Source organism: Uloborus diversus, chromosome 4 (genome assembly GCF_026930045.1).
Source record: "Uloborus diversus isolate 005 chromosome 4, Udiv.v.3.1, whole genome shotgun sequence".
Lineage (NCBI taxonomy): Eukaryota > Metazoa > Arthropoda > Arachnida > Araneae > Uloboridae > Uloborus > Uloborus diversus.
Genome location: NC_072734.1, coordinates 143,303,207 through 143,321,649, shown reverse-complemented (window position 1 = coordinate 143,321,649; position 18,443 = coordinate 143,303,207). Strand labels below are relative to the sequence as shown.

Here is an 18,443-nt window from a genome sequence, read left to right as displayed (position 1 = left end):
TAACTGTTATGCTATGATAGTACAGTGAAACCTGTGTAAGTTGACCACTTGCGGTACACTTTTTACTTCCTTTTACAAAAAAGGAAGTATTGTATTCTCGAAAAAAAATTCACTCAAAAATCGGCCTTAATTTCCATTTTTCTCACCCTCGAATGAATGTTAAGTTTTATTTTCGACCTCACCACACGTGGATATATGCCTAGAAACCTGGAACCTACAGACACCGAAAATATCCATTTTGACGACCCCCGAGTTAATTACAACGAAATTTCTCGTGACGTCTGCATGTACGAATGTATGTGCGTATGTGTGTATGTGTGTATGTATCTCGAATAACTCAAAAACGGCATGCCCTAGAAAGTTGAAATTTGATATGTAGATTCCAAGTGGGGTCTAGTTGTACACCTTCAATTTTGTTTGCATTCGGATGTTCCTAAGGGGGTCTTTTGCCCCTTTTTGGGGGGAAATCATTATTAATTTTGATGTAAACTCAAGTGGTGTTATAATTTGTCAGACACTTGGCGATACATCGCCAGTCTTTTGGTCGCCAAATTTTGTCGCCAACTTGGCGACAAATTTTGCGATTTTTTTTTTTAATTTTAAAATTTGGTTTTAATATGGCCATTGTTGGTGATATTTAGAGAGTAAACAATTGAATCACATTAAAATTGTCAATAATGAGGAAATGACAATAAATTGGACACGGGGCATTTTTTTCAAGAATCGCCCTACTACATGATATCTTACATTTAATGTTTAAAACCACTCTCCAGAAAAATCAAGTTTTTTAATATGACGTCGTTGAAAAGAGTCAGCGACATTATGGTTCCGTTTAGTTGATCGGGCGTTAAATTATTCGCCGTAGTATCCTTTGTCTAATATTTACAAAACTTTGTCTAAATTTTACAAGCTTTTTAACATTTACTGTCGTGATTTAGATATTTTTAACATGTCATTTTACAATTTTAAATATATATGTTTTAATATTTTAAATGTATAATTTGTTTTAATTGCTATTTTTATACTATTTTTGCTACTGTAATTGGATTTTTCTGTAGTGTGCAATACTTATAATAAATATTAATAAATAATAAAGAATAATATTATAGACAATTGAATCAAATGAATTGCAAAAGAATTAAACTTCAATTATTTTGTTTCGTTTATCCATACCCTGGCCACAGAAGCCTTCCTCCTTCATTAGCAATATTTACAACTTCTGGGACTCCTCCCAAGTCGATGCAACCTTTGATAATAACAGCAAACATAGTAAAAAACATTAACACGCTTTGGAAAACATCTGTCCACAATACAGCTTTCATACCGCCCTAAAAAATAAAAATGGAAATTATTATTTTGTTCAGCTATTTCTGAAATTGGTTTAGTTTACACATTAGAGTCACAGTATATTTGTGAGATTAGTACTTACGTTATTTAATGTCATCGACTAAACAATAGTAAATGAAATACAAAATACAATTTTAGCGAGATAATGTAATTTGTATAATATCTGTAAACATTCATAGTAAGGTACCCGATAAATTGTTAGTTGCACTCATTTTGTAAATAGTTGTTTACGAATTTAAATTTTTTCCAGCTGTCATTTGCAATCAAGGCTATATCATGGAATAGTGTTTTTGTGCTTGTCTTGATTTCCGTTGTCGATTTTTTTTTTCAAATTTACACTAATTACATTAGTGTAAATTTGAATATTTATTATTTAATTATATATTCAAATTTACACTAATTTGAATATTTAATTATGTTATGTCCCATACCTGGACGGAATACCCTAATGAAAAATATAGTACAATACTTTTTAAATGTTGGGAAAAGGCATGAATATAAAGTTTTTTGCACATTCTAAAGTTTTATTGCTTCTTTTAGAAAAATTAAAAACTTTTCGATGACGAAAAAACTGCATTTTCATTTATTTATTTATTTATTTGTTAAATAATTTTACATTTTAAAAGATAATATTCAATTCCGTCCCAAAGTCAAGTTTAAAATAATAATATCTACATAAGTGACTCAACGTGTTATTTAACCTCAGATAGAATTGAATTTAAAAAGCTTTTGATTTTTCAACTAATTTTAAACAAAAATAAAACGCCTTGAATAAACACCCGGGAACTAAAAAGCAAAAATTAATTGATCATACTTATTTACATGCGATTACTTACTCAAACCTACAAATCAAATTTATTTTACAATCCCAGTACAAAAATAAAACTAAACTAAAAATATAATCATAAAATAAACACTCATTTTAACTGTCCGACAAATTATTTTAATCCCAAACTAATTATGCACGACTTTGGAAGTGTATGCCTCCTATAAACTACTACCTAACCTAACTACTGACTACCCACCGAATCCTGAATTAAACACTAATTTAACCAGAGACAAAACTGGTCTTTAAAGCCAAACTTAGCCACTTTCGAATTGAAGTGAATATCCAGTAAAACATAGGATCAAGCTGTACTATCATTTCAGCCTCGTATCATTACATTGATACAATTGAAGGTCTCGGGGCAAAAATGTTACAAACCACAAGAAGTGATTTCTTGATCAAAAAGTTTGTTTCTTATAACTAAAATTGAAATAAACATAACAGCAGATAATGCATTTGGATAAAAACATATCTGATTTCAGTATTGCAGGATATAGAATGTATAATACTCTTGAAAAATTCTACAAATATTTTTTATAGTTGGAAATTTGACTACTGAAAAATTCGAATCATGTGGCATACCACATTCTTGCCCCAATCCCTTCAATTTTAATGTTACCATACATAAGCATTGTTCTTGTTCATGCAGTTTGATCAGAAGACAGTTTGATTTTCTTCCAGCAAAATTAAACAATGTGTTTTCTTTTCTTTCTCTTGTCATACAAATATGATTCTTCCATTTCGAACTGAATTAACATTAAGATTTTACTTCGCCTCAATTCTTGCAAAAAATAAATAAATAATAATAATAAAATAATAATTAATTTGAATTTTGGCATCTTGAATTCAAATTATGTTTTTCGCAATCACGTGTTTTTTTTTGCGTGTGTGCAGGCATGTGTGTGTGTATGTGTGTGGGTATGTGTGTGAGTGTGTGTGTAGGTGTGTGTTTGTGTCTGTGTGCAGGCATGAGTGTGTGGGTATGTGTGTTTGTGTATATGTGTGTATGTGTGTGTGAGTGTGTAGGCATGCGTGTGTGTATGTATGCGTGTAGGATATGGACGCAATCTGGAGATGGTTTTCACTAGAGGAGCAGCATCCTGAGGCCGGTCGACGGGTGGAGCTGCAGTGGGAGGCGGGGGGGGGGAATAAAATCATAGCACGCCGAAAAAAGTCAAATGAGAACAATAAGCAATCGTGATTGCTCAAAACGTCTGGCGTTTTGAAACCCTCAACTTGAAATAATATGTCTCCGGTCCATGACTGCTTGCATTAACAAGACAAATTGACGAGGTCTGATCCTCTAATTTACAAAACATATTTAAATTTAATCTTTCAACAAGCTTAGAATAAGGTAAAAGGTACTTACTAGCGTGCAATAGAACGTACAAACTGTTCCTATGGAAATCACAGACACCCAGACGGACAGATTTGTAACTGCACTTAAAGCAAGACCCGGACCATAAAGTACGACAGCCAGGTACAGAATCTGAAAAAAATAGTAACAAATCGCTTCGTATTATTGTAAACCTCTAGTTAACTAAATTCAACAATGTTTTGTGAAACTGCTACAAAATCCATAATCAAAAATAAAGAATAATTTATATTATTTACTGCAAAATAAATAGAGAAACGTTTCTGGAAAATGATGGGCAGCTAATGTGCACAATTTCTGCTAAAAAAAACCGGAATGTTTTCCCCTAATATTCATAACCTTCCTAAAGTTATCCTGGAAGCTTTATGAAGAATTATAGAAATCTCTTCTTAAAGCCAGTCGTGTCTCTGGAACCTTCAGAGAAAACTTAGGTTTGTTTCATATAAAAGCTTAGCATCTTCCTGATTTACCAAGGAAGCACCCGAAGCGTTATTGCAAACGTGGCCAAAGGTAAGTCAAAAGTCCAGGTGAGTTTTAGGAATTTAACTCGCTTGCAGTTCTTGCAAAGCTGCGGAATCCAGAAACTTATTTGCTCTCTTTGAGAGCTTATCAGTCTAAACGGGCCACAATCGAACTGGAGCCGATACACTTCATAAATAAGCTCAGTTAATCTTTGAACTTAAAACTAAAAGTATTTTTCACAACAGTGAGATGTCTGCATTCGTGCAACTTGCAGCGATTCAATTTCTCAGTAAGAGGATGAAAGCTTGTGACATCGTTCCAAGTAAGTAATCAGTAGCGTTTCGTTATTTTAGTACAGGGTTCTTTGTAAATGTTAAAAAGTAAGCTGCTATGCATAATAGCTACGGTTTTTTTTCTGTTATCAATCAATTTGAAAAGTTCAGAACTATTTACCTGAAATACCATTTTTTTATAATTTACTTATTCAATTTATTTTTAATTTTTGACAAATATCTTCATAAACGTTTCATCGGTCTACAGCAATGCTTCTTTTGAAGTGAAATCATAGCTATTCCTGCGCATGAAAAATATTTCAGTAACCAATTTTTGCTCATTGGAAAAATTAATGCTGATTCACAAAATGTGAATTTTCTCTACATAAAATTTAAAAAAATAGTAGGGAGATTGCTTACTCCTTAACCAGAAAAAAAACAATTGGTCAATGACATTATGTACATACTTTTTTCAGTTGGTACTTACCGATTGCAGTACAAAGAAAAAAGAGCACACATTTCTTGTTAGTTTTCCAAAGCGCCTCTGTATGTACTATAAAAAACAACACAGATATATAGTTGACAGACAAAAAATAATGACAGACAAGAAATAAAAATGAATAAATTACAAAAATCCCCAAATTAAAATGTGCTCAAATCAAAAGAATGTTGTTTTTTATTAATACTTCAAGAAAGTGTATGATTTTTGCTGTGAAATGTCGAGAAGTTAACATGTATTTATTTATTTAGGGGAAGGTTGCGGTCAATAAACCACATAACAGCTTTCGTTTTTTTTTAGAAAGGAAATCCAACTCAAATTTCACGTAATTAAAGGAACGATTTCTCAGTATATTTCTCTTTTAATAATAGTACTCACTTTCATAATAAATACACACAATAAATAATGACAATTAAAAATAAATATTTTAGCATGTGGTCCATTCCTGGCTACCGGTTATTATGGATGTACCATCGAGTTTCCATTGGTGGACCACATTCTCAAATTAAAAAAATGAATACGTAACTTACAAGAATTTATAACAAGTGATCAATAAACACTAAAAATAACAATAAGTTATAGAAAAATAGATTTATTTTATAAAATATTTTATTTTCGGATAAGAGGAACATAAAAAAACCCAGCACTCACACAACACACAGCTGTTGTCATCACACTTCGTTCACCACTTGATATATTCCCAAAATTTGCAACACTGTTCTTAGCTAATATCTTTTCAACCTCTTTTGAACTGTTGAGAATTTTGTTAAATCGATTTCGAAAATTATCGTTCGACGCAAGATTGTATTTGCTCTCTAAAATGTCAGAGAACTTATTGACCATTTTAATACTGAAACCAGAAGTCTCAAACTACCGGAGAATTATAGTACAGTAAAACCTGTAAAGTTGACCACCTTTGTAAGTTGACCACCTGTCTATGTTGACCGCTTTTGTTAGGAACGGAATTAGTCCTATCTTATATAATGAAGGAAAACCTCTGTAACTTGACCACCTCTCTATCTTGACCACCTGTCTATCTTGACCATTAATGAACACCAAATTTGGTTTGGAGTATTGTAAAATACCCTTTATAAGTTGACCACTTGATTTATTTTTTAAAATTTTATTTAGCAAATTATTATTTCATTATTATTTTTTTATAGCTTTCCAAGAATATTTTTGATACCAGACCAACATTTAACCAACTAAATGAAACAGCAGCATAACTAAACCTCCTTTTGAGTTTAACCACATGTAAAAACTACTAAGACCCCTTTTTTTCTCCAAACTTGTTTTTCTTTTGTTGCTTTATTTGAGACTGACTTTTGTATTCTATGTTCAATGAAAACATGTGTCAATAGAAAAACACAAAGTATTTTTTTCTAGTTGCAATATTTTGGCAACAATGGAATTGTGCTAAAGAATAAAGTTACTTGCATTGCAGTATTTTTGGTGCAAGGGATTAAGAGATAGGACATTTTCATTTTCAACTGCCTTTTTGAACTATGAGAGTCCAACTTGTTGCTCTTTGTGTTATAGTTTTACATAAAATGGCTTCAAAAAGAAAGTTAGTTGAACTTGAGATTGATAAAAAGTATGAAATATTAAAATTAATTGAAAAGGGAGAAATCCAGAGAAAATTAGCTGGGAGACATATGGAATTTCCAAAACTGGTCTAATAAGTGCGCCAAACTTCAATAAGGAGTTATTTTGTTGAAAATTATATCATCATGGGGTTATAAATGTATATGAGAAAAAAATAAAGCGAAAAATTTGTAATTTTTGATTACCTATGAATTTTTAGGAACTATTAATGTCAAATGAGTAACTTTTCATAAACAATAAGATTTTTTTTTGATCAATTTACTGAAATTTTAAATTTGCGTGACACATTATACGTCATTCTGGGAAAATAATCTCTAAAAATATTTGAATAACATTTTAAATTATTGTTTCGAAGTAATACTAAACAATGAAAGTGAGTTGAACAGAAATAGTAAGTGTCAATTAGTCAAAAAATGAATACATAGTGCAAAAAATGACAAAAAAAAAATCATTACCCCCTTTATAAGTTGACCACCTGTCTAAGTTGACCACCAAATTACTGCACCGCAAGTGGTCAACTTACACAGCAAACCTTTTGTCTGAATAAAACTAGTGGGACATGTTATTTTTCTCAGCCTCTTGAAAGGCCAATTCCCGCAATTTTTCGTAAGTAATTCCAAAAACGTCTTCTCTAGTTTCAAAATTTGATTCACTAATCCCATCCCTCTTTTGGAGGTCTTATCTCCTAAATTTACTCTACTACTGTAGCACGTTACATGCTCTCACTTGTCCATTGGCCTTATTTTATCATTTTTTGCATTTTTCTGGAACAGCAAAAGTATTTGAAACTGTATTATTATGTTTTACATTTTTAATCAATTTTATTAAAAACTTTGACTTGAAATTATAATAAAGTATAAGAGTTTTCATGAATTACTGAGATACTTTTTTTCATTCTCATCTTTGCTTTAAAGCAGTTGAGCAATTTTTTAAGGTAATTGAGCTGAAGTTACAACAATATTTGAGATTTTCTATGAATGAACTACTTGTCAGGAGAACCACTTTGTCCATTCGTGAAAACACCTAGCGGTCCAATGATAGCAACTGCGTCATTTTGATTATTCTTATAGGTGTTACTATTGTGACGAATCATGATGAAACATGGGAAATTGTACTTGAAAAGGCAATCTTTTAAGTTAGATTCTGAGGATTAGTATTATCAAGAGAGTTTATTTAAATGTGGACAATTTAATTTCACGTGTTTTATTTTTTTTTCATTTTTATTATAATATATTTTTTCTAAACCTGTACAAATATTATTCTTTGGAGCCAAAAAAAAATTGATCCTACGTAAGACTTTTATAGCAGTATTACATGGTAAAAAGTATTATTCCTAATCCTGAAACTCTTTAAAATATCTTCCTACGTTTTGTTTTTTGATTTGAGTTATTGTACGCTAAAATGCAATGAAATGCTTTGTTTAATGAAATGAAGCAAGACAATTACAAAACAGTTTTGTAGAGAGAATAAAAAGAAAATGTATTACCATAAAATAATATATTGCTTCTGTTGTTGTAACTAATCCCGGGTGGCGTAACTTAGCTACAAAATCTCCATGAAACCATAAAACTCCAAAAAGTCCAGAAATAAATTTTTGGATCCTAAAATCTCAAACACTGTGAAGTTTAAGCACTTGAGTGCATATCGAGGAGAGACCTGATCGACCCTGCATAAATGACACTCCAGATTTCCGAATTAGAATTTGACCGTTTTTGCAGTAAGGAGTTTGCATTTAGCAGTGCATACCTAGTGGCTACAAAAATAGAGGTCCTCCAGGCAAATGGTAGACACTCTATATGCGTGTGTGTGTGATGTTGCATGTATGCTTATTACTCCAATCGAAGTAGAGCAGCGAGAATGAGTTCCAATTTCTGCAAATTAAAACACGACATAAAAAAGAGCAATTTCTTACCTCATATGCGGTTGGAACTTGAATCTGGAAGAACACTGGTAAGAAAAGAAAGGATGAGAGAAGTATTCCAATTGCGACACCAACGATTTTCAATGCGTACTGAGTTCCATACCGGTACATCTCGGCCGGCATCCCAAGAATTGTAGCAGATGATAAGAAAGAGGCCATCAAAGAAAATGTCACAGGGAAGATGGCCATATTCTTTCCCGCTAGCAAATATTCCACTGCCGTTTTTTGCTTTCGTCCTGCAAAACGGAAATAGACACCGATACCGCCTGACATTAGAAGCATGACGAGGATGACGATGTAATCAACTATTCCTAACATGGCTTTGTGTTCTCTCATTGTTATTTGATGCCAGTCAAAGTACCTAAAAGAAGATATTTTGTTTCTGTCAATTGCGTTTCAAATCTAATTCTAACTTTTTGTCCAAGATTTGGCTGAAAAATACAAATACAAATATGACGACCAGCAACAGGCTCTTTACCCAGCTAGGCTGGTCTTAGTCAATTTATTAGTCCCCAATGAAGATCAATGGCTCTCTTAAAGCTATCCACCCCCTTGCTCACTACCACTTCCTCCGGTAAGCTGCTCCAAGTGCACACAACCCAACTAAAGTAGTAGTTTTCCTAATTTCCAGGTTTGCCTGGGATTTAAATAGCTTAAAACAATGATCAATTGTCCTGCTTTCCGTGCAAGCATTTAATCCGTTAACATCATTCATTTTGATAAACTTAAACAAGTCAATCATGTCCCTTCTGACCCTTCTTTGCTCCAGCCTATACATATTAAGCCTATTAAGTCTGATATCATAATCTAAATCTGAGAGTCCCCTTCTAGTCTAGTTATCCTCCTTTGAACCCTTTCCAATACAGAAATATCTTTCCTCATGTAAGGCTGCACAGCATAGTCCCAACGGGATCTTACTAAACTCCTACATAAAGGCAGAAGAACCTTCTTTGATTTGTTTGAAATAGATCTATTGATAAACCCAAGCTTTCTGTTGGTTTTGTTACTTGCAATGCTGCACTGTTGACTAAACTTGAAGTCCTGATTTATTAAGATACCCAGATCAATAACATTTTCTGCCTGACAAATGATTGAACCATGTAAACGATAACTCGTACGCTTATTTCCATGAGTTAAGTGTAGCACTTGACATTTTCCTACATTAACTGCCATACCCCACCTATCCGCCCACTTAGTAATATGACCAAAATCCTCTTGAAGTTGTTTTATTTGCTCTTCATTTTCTACAATCCCCATAACTTTTACATCATCAGCAAAACAATTCATGCTTCTGGAAATATTTTCATTGATGTCAGTCAAGTCCTTCCAGTCAGCCAATTTCTAGCCCCAAGTCAAGTTTTTCCCCCTATTCCAATATCAGTTAGTTCGCTGAGAAGAGCAACATGGGGTACCTTATCAAAAGCTTTTTAAAAATCAATATAAACAACATCCACACACTATTGTTATCTAAAACCAAGGTAATCTTGTCGTAGACATGCAATTAATTAGTAGAACAGGATTTACCTTTCCTGAACCCATAATAAAATGGGTATTAAATAAAAATGAAAGCAAAAATTTAAAACGTATTAAAATGTTGTACATTTTTTAAACAATTGTTTGACATTGCGACAAATTCAGATTTAAGACAATACCAGTAGGAGAATGTGGGGCAATGTGAAATGATGAAATATTTGCTCCGCTTTTAGCGCTACTTACCTAGCAATATTTTAACTAACATGTGTAGTAACATGAGTAGTCCAGTCCAGTCAAGAAAATATTACCTTTAAAATCGAATAATATGATAATACAAGTAATTTTCAAAAATTAATACTCAGATTTCGTAGGGTTATGTCAAAAGCAATTTTAATCTTATTAAATGGTAAAGTTCTTGGTGTTAACATTTTAAATATTAATTGGGACCCTCTAATATTCGGTGCAGTATTTATGTAGTTAATATTTAACTTATTTCTATTTTTAATATTTTTCACCAGTAGTTAAGTGCATCCGGGGCAAAGTAAAATTGTTTATTTCGTATAATCATTCAATCATTTGATAAAACTCTCACGCATTCAATTATAAGCTAATTTATTTACATTGTTTCATTTAACAATTATCTTATTAATTAATTCATTCGCTCCTTTATTTTCTCTCATGTATATGTGAATTAATTAATTTATTTTATTAGTTTATCGTTTCATTATCTTTTCATTGATTCAATCATTCTTTTATTTACTCAGTCATGTGAAAAAAAAATTTTCACAATCAATTAGAACGTATTTCATTCGAAAAATATTTCATTTTTCCCTTCGCCCAATAAAAAAAGTGAAAATTTTCCACTTTTTTTTTTTTTTTTTTTTTTGAAGGAACAATTTTACTACCCAGAAATAATGTATCAATGCAATTTTTATAATAAAATACAATGTTGTTTCTTTACATACTGTAATTTTTCAAACAAATTTAAAATTTGTTCATTATTAAAAAGCTTAGTCAGTTTAACTCTTTTACTTTGCTCCACATTCCCCGACATTTATAAGTACGATTTAAATTTTTTGTTTTTAATGAAATATATTCATTCATTAATTAACTCATTTTGATTCTTTCATTTATTAATTCACTTATTTATCCATTGACTCGCATGTTTACTTTTTTATTCATTCTTTTATTCTCACTTATGTTTTCTCATTTAATACCAGGGTTTTTTTTTTTTTTTTTTTCAAGGTCCGATCGATCGCGGAGTGAAAACCAGAAAGTCAAGCCGATTACGCTGTGGATAGATTTGTTGCGCAGTCTCTCAAGATTGTGCAGGGTATCAGGTTGCTGTGGTAATTTCGGAGTACGCAGTGAACGAAGAAACATGCCTCGAACAATTGCGTCTCCCGCCAAGTGTGAAGTGAGTGCTGTAGTTCGATTTCTGAATGCTGAAAAAAATGGCAACTCAGAACAAACGTAAAGGAATGTTGTCATCAGGCATTGTCATTCTGCACGACAATGCGCGCCCGAACACTGCTGCTTTAACCAAAAATCTCCTGCAACAGTTTCGCTGGACAGCGTTTGACCATAACTCTATACAGTCAAGACTTGGCGCTCCTTCCAATTACCATCTCTTTGGCCTCATGAAACGCTGGCTAGGAGGACAGACGTTTGGCTCCGATGCCGAGCTGCTGATCAGTGTACAGAATTGGCTGAAAGCTTAGGCGGCTGCCTTCCATGACGAGGGTATCGAAAAATTGGTACCATGCTACGACAAATATACAGTGACTATGTCGAGAAGTAGTTGGAAGGTGCATGTACATATTTCAAACAAAAGAAATTCCATTGTCTTTGTGATCTCCATTTCGCTATCGATCGGACCTTGAAAAAAAAAACCCTCGTAATAAGTGCACAGTCGAACTCGCTTATAAAGAACCTTGATTTAACGAGGTCCCGGATTTGGCGAGGAAATCAGAAATACTTGGTTAGTACAATGTTAAGTCTATGGGAGCATAACTCGCTTTTAACGAGCAAACCTCGCTTAAAGCGAGCAATATTTTTGTGATCTGTGAAATTTCTATTGAATACTAGTACAAAACGATGCAAGTAAAAATCCGTTTTACTTTAAAGATTAGCAATCAAAGTCACGTCTAAAGCAAAATTTATCATAAAAACAATCGCACTTTGTTGTGAACGAACTGCAGTAAGATGAATTATATAGGCTCGTCCGTATTTTCAAAAATTTTCAAGGGGGAGGGGCAAAGGGTATGAATCCAATTCATTTTATAGGAAAAAAGCATCAAAATACAAGCAAAAATATATAATTGCATTATGTTTTGAAAATCCAGAGCGGTCAATTGCCCTCCCCACGCCCCATGATTGCTCAAATTACGGGCCTGTATGTAAGTAAATTGAATTTGAGAAATTTGTGGTGTCATGAAGATGCGTTCAACAAGAATATTAGTAAACGATGAATAAACTAAAATGGAATTAGTATCTATCTACGTAATGCAATTTTGAAGCACAGTCACCATTATTTTCAACAACTAATAAATTTTGATTTCGTAGAGAAGGAAACCCGAGGAATTAAATATTTGGTTATAAAAGAAGTAATAAAAAGTGTTACCAACATTTGAAATAATTAGTCTTTAGTATGATCAACGTAAGATGGTTTGATAAGAAAGACGATAAATCACCATTTGACACGTTAGGTAATAGAACTTTTATTCTAAACGCTACGATGGCCTGAATGTACATGTACAACACCTGTTTTCAAGAACTCTAAACTAAAATCCACATTAGAAGCAATAAAATGAGGAAACGACTCTTTTTATTAACCGACTTCAAAAAAGGAGATTATGATTTTGTCTTGCGGCTTTTTATGCATTTTTCGTATTATTTCAAGAATACTGGACCGATTTTAAAAATTCTTTTTTTTGTTTGGAAGGGTATGCTTTCCAGATGGTCCCATGTTAATTTTGTCTGGATCTAATGAGGGGTCTCGGAGAAATCTAAGAAACTTTAAATTTCATACGTTGTGGCTATGTAGACAAGATTTCGTCAGCTGCGCGATACGTCACTGGAGGTCACGTGGTTTTAGCGTGAACGGTGCATTTTTTTCAACGGAGGAATCTTGTTTTGTACAATATTTAATTCTCACGCAGCGGAATATTTGATTTTCACGGCACCGCCTGTTAATTTTAATTATAGTCTCACTAATGTATTTATTACTCATGTAGCAAATCAATAAATTAAATGTATTTTGCTACGAAAATAGTTGAAATAATTAATTTAATATAAAGTTCTTTTTGCTAATAAATAACTTCATTTACTCATAAAAGTTTTTTTTTTTTAATATATAAATATTTCAGTTTTGAAATATATACAAGTATTTAATTCAAGGGGAATTGAAGACAAAAATCCCCCCTCCGACGATTAAATTTACATTCCTTAATAAATATATCGTAACTGGTGTCCGATTTCTGAAGTTTGACAAGTATTCTTGATTCAATATTTCATGATGCCGTCAGTTCAATTTACAGTTATGGCAATACTAATTAACAGACTTCGTTGGAAATTTTTTTATGTATTATGCTCCCCGATTACTAGAAGATGCATGGACCGATTAAAAAAATTCTTTTTCTGTTTGAAACGGTATACTTCTTCCGGTCGTCTAATGGTCTTCAAGTCCGAGTATAAGGAATCCTGGAAAAATCGAGGGAACTCTTCAAATTTCATACTCGCGCTTTGTTGTTTGTAAATTCATAGCGTTTCACTTAAAGAAAAGATTTTTATGTTTTTTTTTTTTTTTTAATGGGTAGGAGTGATCTAACTTAGGACCTAAACCTTTGCTTCCCTATATTTTTTCTTTAGAAAAAAGCTATGGGCAAAAAACAATAAACTTCATTTAATTTCAATATCAAACGATTCAATATAAAATCCATTGTCAAAGAAAGTGCCCCGTAAAACAAAATTACTTTCTTTACTCAGTGTTAAAGAAAGTACCATAAAAGATTAATATTAATTAGGGGTGCTCCTTAAGAGCGGAGGGGGGTGTTTTGAGGGACATTTTTCCTTCTTATGTGGATTCTTGCTTTAGGAGTACCTCCCCCCCTAAATATTTCCTCTACATTAATCATTAATAGTCATATCGCAAATTTTGAATAAAATCTCCTTTGAAGCAAACAGGAAATTCATTTAGTATCATTGCTGTAGTAGTATTTTGATCTTCATAGATACAACATCACAGTAGATACTCTGTTACTAGTGTGGTGGTGATCTTTATCGGAGCCAAGTAAAGAGAAATGTGACTTTTTTCACATTTCATCTTAGTTACGTGACACGTATTATTGTGAAATATAAAATAGTTAGGAAAACCTTTGACTCTTAAATGCTCCTAAATTAGCGCACAAATAAATTCTTGAGAGGAACAAAGATCAGTTTTTGATGGCAATTGCCAATCGTATAAAATGCTATGCGCATTAAGATTATTTCTTTTTTTAACCGACTTCAAAAAAGACGTTCTCAATTCGTCGGAATCTTTTTGTATGTCCTATTTTGCTCATCTTAGCTGTTTTCAGATTCCTGTGCTCGACGCTTTCTCACTCGAGATGTACGTAAAGTGTGCACCACGTACTCTACTCTACGTACTTATTTTATATTTACACCAATAAAAAGCAAAGAATAAATTATTTTCAAATAAAAAAGAACCGACTTCAAAAAATAAAGAGGAACTTAAAAGTAAAAAACAATGGGTATACTTACATACGATTTCTTAACCAAACGTATAAATCAAATTTATTTTACAATTCCAGTACAAAAATCAAGTAAACTAAACACCCAATTATAAAATAAACACTGATTTTAATTACTATACGATGAATTATTTTAATACCTAACTAATTATATACGATCTCTTAATTTTTAATAACGTTTTGAAGTCGGGGCCTCCTAACGTAACTGAATAGGTTTAGATTTAAAGACTAATGTCGCGTTTAGTTTAAATTAGTGTTCAACTCAGGTGGGTTGTCAGTTACGTTAGGTAGTAGTTTACAGGAGGCCCCGACTTCAAAATGTTATTAAAAATTAAGAGATCGTATACAATTAGTTTGGTTTTAAAATTAATACATCATTTAATAATTAAAAGCAGTGTTTATTTTATAATTGGATGTTTAGTTTAGTTGATTTTTATACTGGAATTGTAAAATAAATTTGATTTATACGTTTGGATAAGAAATCATATGTAAGTATGACCCATTATTTTTTGCTTTTTAGTTCCTCTTTGTTTTTTGAAGTTGGTTCTTTTTTTATTTGAAAATAATTTTTGTCGAAAAAAGTTAAAGCAGAAAATTTAAGCATTTTCTTTAGAAGAAATAACGATAAAAAAGGAATTTCTACTCAAAACAACTAAATTGTCGCTGTGTCAATACTTTATTTTAATTACTATTTGATGAACATTAGAAAATCCATATTAAGGACGTAGCCGACTTCTGGGTATATCAACCAAACAATATAGAACCAGTGATCAATCTGCCATGGCCGACTGTTGGAAATGCGTAAGAATTCAGTACCCAATGGTCGGCCACCCCTCTAAAAACCATTGAGTCTAACTTTGAGTTTATTTTTAAATTAAAACGTTATGTTTGACAATCCATTAAAGCAAAAGCAAATTTACAGTAGAACGAAAAAATGAAGGGTACTTAACGTTTAAAGATGATGTGTCTTCTTAACAAAAAATGAATCGTTACTACTTAAGAAAATGTACCCACAACTTAACTGTTATTAAATGATAATTGAGGGCAGGTAAATGAATATGGGAATGCGTCATATCCGATTTTCCATTATTCATATAATATTTATAAGCAGTTTTATGTCCTTGTGGCCGACTATTGGAGCCTGGCCGATTACTGGAACCCTTACCCTACTCGTAAGAAACAAACATTCAGACAGTTCAAAGCAAAGTAACCAACTTGTTTGGTACTGTACAGCGATTAAAAATAAGAAAAAAGCAACTATACTGAATTTTTATGGTTTTTATCACGAACTCGCTTTTTACGATGATGTGTCTTCTTAACAAAGAAATAAGCAGAATCGTAAACTAGGATGACGGGCACATCATTCAAAATAAAATGACTCGTTACTACTTAAGAAAATGTACCCACAACTTAACTGTTATTGGATGATAATTGCGGACAGGTAAATGAATGTGGGAACGCGTCATATCCGATTTTTAATTATTTATATAATATTTATAAGCAGTTTTATGTCCTTGTGAGCGACTACTGGAGCACTTACCCTACTCATTAGAAACAAACATCCAGACAGTTCAAAGCAAAGTAACCAACTTGTTTGGTACTGTACGGCGATTAAATATAAGAAAAAAGCAACTATACTGAATTTTTATGTTTTTTATCATGAACTCGCTTTTTACGAGCACTTGGTTATTACGAGAAAATATCGTGGTTTCTTTGCGCTCGTTATAAGAAGTTCGACTGTATTTATTGTTTAATTATTAATATATTTATTCATTCATTCTTTTACTTACTCCTTCATTTGATCATTTTTTTTAATAATCAAATAGAAAATATTTCGCAGGAAATATATTTTTTTTTTCTTTGCTCCATTAGAAGAGAAGGGATTTTTTCGCTCTTTTTTAAGGTGAAAACTAACTGAAAGAGTAAAAATAATGTTTTAATGATGATATTGTTTTAAAATTCATTAACCGGGGGGGGTTCACTGTGTACTGTTGTTTTCAAAGCAAATTTTTGATTTGATCATTTTGAAAAAGCAAAGTTATCCTAACTATTTCACTTTGCTCCACATTCCCTTACTATACAAAGACTATTTTTTTTTATCAGGCAGCTTATACCAAAGTAAAACAAAGCTTCTGAAAGCTCAGATTTAAAATGTTTTTACTGCTAATCCTCTAATTCTCCATAAAAAGGAAGAGAAAGAATGAAATAAGGGGGAGGGGGTGGAAAAGAGAAAAGGAATATTATTTCTCACAAACTAAAATTTTCGCAATTAAGAATTGCAACCAGGTTTTAAAGGACTTTTTTATTTATATATTTATTTTATTTATTTTTCGACATTCTTCTTTTCTTTTCGAATTTCTGTGCTCTATTTCACGTTTATAAAAGATAAATTTTGCATAAAGTTTAGTTTATGCTTTGATATATTTTGTTCATATTTAATATCATTCTAAAAGTACAAACATATATTGCCGTGTTTTAGCTGTTCTACCTAAAAAATGAAACAATGATCAAAAATTAAATTAGCTAAGCAGTAAGAAATTACCGCAATTGAAATTTTAAGAAATAAAAGATTTTAAAAAAACTGTAAAAATATTTTAAAAATGCGTTTTTTTTAAGCACACAAACTATAAATGACACACACACACGCAAATAGAGTTCAGTAACAAAAATATATAATACAGGGTTAACATGAAAGAATAGCCGGGTTTTAAAACATTATAATTCATAAACTATTACGCTAAGAAACTATAGATAATACATAAAAATAGAGATAAAATGTCCAATTTTTTTTTAACGTACGAAAACGTGTACGTTCCGCACTGGCGCATCCAGAAATCCCTTCTGGGGGAGGGGGTTCGTCATAACAGGCCTTACTCGTGCATTAACTACTATATTAGGATTGTCAACAATATTAAAACCAAGACCTCTGGAGCGAGGGGATATCCCCCGACCTCCCCCCCCCCCTTCGCTGCGCTTCTGACGCTCCGCAACGCTGGATGGGTCGTGCAGGTGAGGATGATTTACTCTTTATTCTTTGCCCAGCCAGATCCCCAAACCTAACCCCATGAGATTTTTTTATGGGGTTTCGTCAAAGTGGTTATACACCACCGTTGCCTAGAACATTGCAAGAACTGAAAAATCGCATGTGTGTAGCATTACGAAAAATTGACAGTTAAACATTTCAAAATGTATGTTAGATAAGTGTCGCGTTACGAAAGGCACACTCATTGAACATTTGTGCGTGAAAAAAAACTTTAACAGTTTATCTTTATTTTTATGTATCATTTATAGTGCTGAATGTAATAGTTTATGAAATATAAATTTTTAATGCCAGGATATTTTTTTATGCAAACTCTCTATAAACAAAATTCAGAAATGATTTGAAAAATCATAATTTATAGCTTACCTTGTCGCAGAACAGTTACAACATCCGCTCACCACATGAAGCAATAGCAATTTACCAATCAAAAAGCGAGCAATGGATCACGTGACTAGTTATTTACCTATCAGAAACCGAGTCATAAACCGCGTCCCTCTTTTTCTACCAATCACAAAGAGAAGATTTTGGGAAACGTCAGGAGTTGGACAAAATGACGACTAGACGCAATCTTGATTGCTCAAAAAGAGAAAAAATTGCTCGACACAATCCTTCACCAATCCAATAAATACCACTCTGCAACGTCGTTATAAAATTTGAAGTTTTTCGATAAACCGAAAGAAATAATAACTGTAAGTTCTCATGACATTTTTATCTTGAAATAAGCCGTAGTAAAACACAACAAAAAAGATCCATAAATTTAGTTTGTCATTTTTGACCTCATAGCATGAAATATTCATCCTTAATCATGAACAATATTATAAAAGGAAATACGTTCATACGTTTTGTGCAATAACAAAAAAAAATGCAGGCTA

General features: G+C 32.2%; 1 protein-coding gene across 3 annotated transcripts in view; it reads right to left on the bottom strand.

The window, feature by feature from the left end:
* Window positions 1-18,185, bottom strand: part of LOC129221208 (putative sodium-dependent multivitamin transporter) — a 37,851-nt gene extending 19,666 nt beyond the window's left edge. For 2 of the 3 annotated variants that reach the window (XM_054855662.1, XM_054855663.1), the window contains exons 1-5: window positions 12,408-12,533; window positions 8,299-8,668; window positions 4,770-4,835; window positions 3,543-3,662; window positions 1,174-1,328 (exon numbers count right to left, since the gene is read on the bottom strand). In XM_054855662.1, coding sequence (XP_054711637.1) covers window positions 1,174-1,328; window positions 3,543-3,662; window positions 4,770-4,835; window positions 8,299-8,668; window positions 12,408-12,409 — 713 coding nt within the window. In that variant the 5' untranslated portion in view covers window positions 12,410-12,533. Of the gene's footprint in view, window positions 1-1,173; window positions 1,329-3,542; window positions 3,663-4,769; window positions 4,836-8,298; window positions 8,669-12,407; window positions 12,534-17,937 lie in introns of those variants that run through there. The other variant, XM_054855664.1, reaches the window with a different exon arrangement.
* Window positions 18,186-18,443: the final 258 nt, after the last annotated feature.